At 43.2% G+C, this 5287-nt stretch overlaps 1 protein-coding gene across 1 annotated transcript; it reads right to left on the bottom strand.

Moving 5' to 3' along the window:
• Positions 1-365: 365 nt before the first annotated feature.
• LOC131265788 (uncharacterized) lies at positions 366-4554 on the bottom strand. Its single transcript, XM_058268105.1, has 5 exons — positions 4503-4554; positions 4232-4426; positions 1367-1645; positions 538-1285; positions 366-423 (listed from the first exon to the last, which is right to left on the bottom strand). Exons 1-5 carry the CDS (start codon positions 4552-4554, stop codon positions 366-368), a joined length of 1332 nt encoding a protein of 443 aa, XP_058124088.1.
• Positions 4555-5287: the final 733 nt, after the last annotated feature.

The raw sequence follows: 5287 nt of genomic DNA, 5'->3' as shown, positions 1-5287 counted from the left end.
AATAATACACTAATATTGAAAAAAAAAACAAAGCATTACAATTAAAAAAATACACTATAAAACCTGCATAACATTGGTCAGACGTCTCGTCTCTCCGAAAGTGTTACCGTCAACTTACTTAAAATGAGAATTTTTAAAATCGATTTTGTTCATTTAATTGGTTGTTTATGAGAAATGTTGCTTACCGTCATGAGCTAATAAAACTCTTTTAATTATTTGTCGCGTTTTGCTGCGAATGCTACACTATCTCATTTGTGGTATCTGACAAACGCTAACAATCTCATACATCTGCATTTTTATTTCGTGTTCTTTACTTGTTCTTCTATATCGCTTCCTTTACAACCGTGTGTAGCTGACTGAAATGATTATAAAGTCATTCGACGCAACTCCGAATTATTGGTGTCAATCTTGGTTGATAAGCATCTACATTTTGAGATAAACAAATTATGAAACAGAACCACCAACGTGTTTATAAATGCATGATTATAAATGCGTGTTTATAAATGCACCGGCTCTGGAGCCGGCTCCAAAATTTACCGGAGTTCGTCATGCGTCCATGACGCTCCGGTTGCGGAGTCGATGTTCCCATCATACCTTAACACGTTAGCAGCATTAGCTTCGTTCGGAATGCTGGGGATGGCAAGACGCAGGTCGTCAACTTTGCAGCAGTAGGTGTAGCCTCGCCCAAAGTTGGCATACAACGGATTGGACCAACCGTGCTTATCACAAATGTTCTGGCACAGCATCTCCCCGGCTGGCATGCTCGTGCGGAACGGATCGTTGTTGCTGACCAGCGCAATGGCGGCATCCTTTTTATTCGACTTGATGATCTTCCAGTACCACTTGGGCACCTGTATTCTGTCAGCCACGAGTGTGATCTCAACATGCTGTCCGTCTACGTCCGTCAGCATTAGGATATCGTGCGTACCGGTGAAGACCAGCAGCTCCTCTTTAAGCCGGCCAGATACGTCACGTGCGGCTTTCTCCACAACTTCCCAGTTGCCCGCATTAGTGACCCTCCACTGAGGTGCCGCGTTGACGAAGAAGTAGGTGGCCCACCTCCAGGACCGAAAGATACCGTCCCCATAGGGAGTCAGATGGCCACGGGTCAGGAAGGATGTGGAGGTGATGTAGCTCCTCGCCTGATCCTCGGATCCGAGCAGCTGCGTGAAACGAGGTTCCTGGTTAATTTGGGAGTAGGCGGATTGCGGTTCAAGGCCCGGTGGCACTTCGGCAGGCTCGAAAAATAGATTATCCTTTTCTTCCTGCGTGATAGGGATTTTATCTGTCGAGAAGCGGAACACGTCATTTGAAAACTGTCATTTGTACCAACTCCTCGTGTAAGATCCCCAAATTCGTTACTTACAGTTAATAGCAGCACCATCGATCACATGGCGAGTGTAGCTGACGGAAGCCTTCCACATTTTGTAACACGACTGAAAGTACGGCACAAAACCGACCCCAAGCACACGGAAGCCCACGTTCAGCAAAGTACCACCATAAGCACAGCCTCGATGAGTGTTCTGCACACTACCCTTCGGACGTTCCACGCAATGAACTTTGGAAATGTCCACAAGATGACTCAGTCCGTTAAGGGTAAAAATCGTACCGGCAAAGCAGGTAATGGACGCCGTAGAACTTCCAGCTGTGAAAGGAGAATTCGATTTCAGAGACCCAAGCACTATGGGGAAAAGGCGGACATTAAGCGATGGAGAGTATGATAAATTCAGTTACATTTCCTTGCAGTAGACAAGTTAACTAAGACCAATCCAAATTATTAGCCTTTTAGGACTAGTAGATTTCGAGAAATAATCTGTCAAAGTCATAAAAGTGATAAAAAATGGTCCGCGCTAGCGAACTTTTATTGCTTGCTTGATGGCAATCGTTTTACAAGTATTTAAACTATGACCATGATGTTTTATACATCGTTGGAAAGGTAATATGTTAAGCTTTCATAAAAAAATATTTAATATGTACATTTACCATGTCTTACTCACTTTTGCTAAGTAAAACTGTGTGGCATTATGGAAAAAATACGCTTTTTCAACTTTGATAATACAGCAAAAAAATGTTTCGAAGTGTTCTGGTATAATTAGCGTTTAGAAACATAGTTTTACTATTTTTAAAGTATTTAGCAAAGTTTCACCGCCGGCATGGACCCGGATCAACCCCAACCGTAATTTCGAAAAAAAAACACTCTGCTAATCGTTCCTGGTCTCTATGAAAAAACAATGAAAACGATTTGAAAACAAAATGATCTAAACAGTCAAGTTCTTTATTCTACTATGTAAACACGCTTATCAGTCGGTTATCATAGCTGTCAAGCTGTGTGTAATCATTTTTTTTTATCAATGATCACGGAACAACAAGGCATGCGTTGTCCTATTTGTGGTGCAACTCCTGTTCAGATAAGTGATCTAACTTTGCTTGAAACAGGATTTACCCCACTACCTTCCGAATTATTGCATGGCATATCCCCACTACATTGCTGGTTGCGGTTTCTTCAGTGTTTATTAAATATTTCCTAAAGAGTACCATTTACAGGGTCCGCAGCCATACAATGGCAGGCCCCAACCGGTACAGGGATTCATGAACGTGCTAGGGGGATTGCCTGTACCGGTAGAGGGATATCCGCGGGCATATAATTGCAAACCGCGGTGGCTGAGGGGAATCAAGCTGGCGTATTGTTGCGATTGTCAACCGGTCGCAAAATAGTAGGTATCTGGCAACCGTGCATGAGCGGTGCTGTGCACCGCACACTCAAATGTATCGCATGAGTAACCGTTAGATTTCAAGTAAAAACGACGAAAAACTACGTTTAAATGAAATTTCGTATTTAGTATTTACGGAAAAAATATTATATCAAAAACTAAATTTGATATTTCCTTTCAACGTGTTCGATTAGTTGTTTAGCACGCCATCTAACGGTCATTTGTGCGACACATTTGAATCATGCACGGTTGCCAGATACCTACTATTTTGCGACCGGTTGACAATCGCAACAATACGCCAGCTTGATTCCCCTCAGCCACCGCGGTTTGCAATTATATGCCCGCGGATATCCCTCTACCGGTACAGGCAATCCCCCTAGCACGTTCATGAATCCCTGTACCGGTTGGGGCCTGCCATTGTATGACTGCGGACCCTGTAAGAAACGGAGGATTACTCATGAGTACATCGCAGAATATGAAGCGCAGAAAAAAATAATTCGACAAAACCTCTACGATGCATTCGGTGTGAGACTTGACCAACCTCGAGCAGGATCGTCAGGAACAAGCACCTCAGGGAATGTTTGTCGTCGAATATTTTTCGACCCTGCACTTGCTAGTACTATTCTTAATGTCGATAAAGATGTGATAGAAAGGTTTAGGAATATATTGATAACCATAAACAGCCAGAAAGCTATAAATACTGACAAATTTGACTCGTATTGCAAAGCTACTTATCGTAAATTTTTGTCACTATATAGTTGGTTTAAAATACCGGCCACAGTACATAAAGTGTTGGCACACGCCCGGGATATTATATTGCAGACCCTTATTCCACTTGGGTGTTTAGGAGAAGAAGCATTAGAAGCGCGTCATAAATGTTTCTGGTCAGATAGGGCAGCACATGCAAGAATATCGTCTAGGGAGAATAATTTAGAAGATACCTTTATGCGGGCTATACACAGTAGTGATCCAATTCTAAGTTTGAATTCTTTAGGCTATAGACAACATAATACGAAAAAGCTTTGCTTTCCAGCCATCGTCACAGACCTTTTTTTACCATAGTGGACAAAGAAAATGAAGATATGTTAATTGACCATGTAATAAATAAAGTAGATCATATTAAAATAAGCTTAAATGACCAAGGAAATTGAATTGAATTAATAAATGTGATTTTTATGTTTTGTAATACACATTTGTAATTTGTTTTTATAAAGAGTTTTGAAAATTGCAGGTGATTATACATTTAAAAAATCACAGATTTCTTTGTATCAAAACTATGTGTACTGTACATTGCATACCTTCGGGCGCTCAAATATGATAAAAATCGAATAATTAATTATTTACACAAGCTAAAAGCTTGTAGAATGGTTACAATGATGGCTTTGAGTAAGACACGTACCTACAATAACAAAACACCGCGAAATGTCCACCGATTCTCGTTAAATCTAGTAATGTCCGCTTGTTCCATACAAGTTCCCCATAGTGCCAAGGGGTCATACAACAAACGTAACGTTACTCACTGTTGAAAATAGTATTTCCCGGACAGGCGATGAGCGTCGACTCTCCACCCTTCCACACCAAAGCCGGTCCATTCGGGTACCACAATTTGTTGTCCCGGTCCAGGAACACAGGCTCCGGATTGCCTAGGCCCGTCTTGATAAGAACCTCACACTTTGTATCGCCATCGATCGTTGGATTTGATGATGGATACTTCACTGCAATGCAATAAAATTTGACAGTTTATTTCATTGAGTTTAGCTTTGGAGTCTACAAAGACTATCGAAAACATACCTTCAATGCCAACCGCCGCAAGGAGGTGCAGAAGTTGGATTAAGGAAGCCATCTTTAGGACCCCACTCTCGGGGCTGATGGAAGCTGGTACGTTGTGAACTAACTCTGAACGACGCAGACCACACTGCAGTCAACTGGACAATTGACGCTGCCCGTTGGTCTCCGCAGGCTTTAATAGCCTGCCTTTTGCACTGTTAATCTTTATCGCAGGACGTTATCAACCTGACTCCCCCTGACCTGATCTGTTCCACGAAGCGCCCGTCGTGATCGCTGTTCCACGAAGCGCCCGATCTGATCACAGTTATACGCACTTTCACAAACTGTGTCAAGGACGTGATCACAGTTCCTGATCAGATCACAGCTATACGCAGTTCTACAAACTGATGGCAACGCTGTGTTCGCAGTACCACGAAGAGTCCGACGAAGGCTGCACCGAGCAGCTGTTTTGCAACAAGTGCACCACCTGCCAGCATCCCAGTCATCGCTGCTCGACCCTAGCGAAGGGTAATAATCCACTTCGGTATCGATGAAACTATCTGGCAATCGCCGGGATCCTCATCACCGATGTCATCGACCCACACGACGTGAGCCACCACGCATCTGGAAGATCGGCAGGAGTTATCGTCATCGTGACAGTCGCTGTTCGACCGACAACTCCAATTTGATGGGGGAGTAATGTGGCGGGCTCGGCTAACATCTGCGCTGAGGAAACGCCACTTCATCGGACCACACGCGCCAGCTATCGGAAAATGAAGTCCATGACATGCTGTGAAAATGAAGGAAAG

This window comes from Anopheles coustani, chromosome 3, assembly GCF_943734705.1.
Source record: "Anopheles coustani chromosome 3, idAnoCousDA_361_x.2, whole genome shotgun sequence".
In the NCBI taxonomy this organism is placed as follows: Eukaryota; Metazoa; Arthropoda; class Insecta; order Diptera; family Culicidae; genus Anopheles; species Anopheles coustani.
The sequence above is the reverse complement of the archived record's forward strand: the minus strand, read 5'-3'. Positions and strand labels throughout refer to the sequence as shown.

Bases quoted from the DNA above. Each gene is read 5' to 3' on its own strand.
- LOC131265788 (XM_058268105.1), bottom strand. From the start codon at position 4,554: ATGGCTTCCTTAATCCAACTTCTGCACCTCCTTGCGGCGGTTGGCATT. The intron at 1,646-4,231 runs GTGAGTAACGTT...CTCCTTTCACAG, and splicing joins GGGAAATACTATTTTCAACA to CTGGAAGTTCTACGGCGTCC. The intron at 424-537 runs GTAAATTTTGGA...CTCAAAATGTAG, and splicing joins TGGACGCATGACGAACTCCG to ATGCTTATCAACCAAGATTG.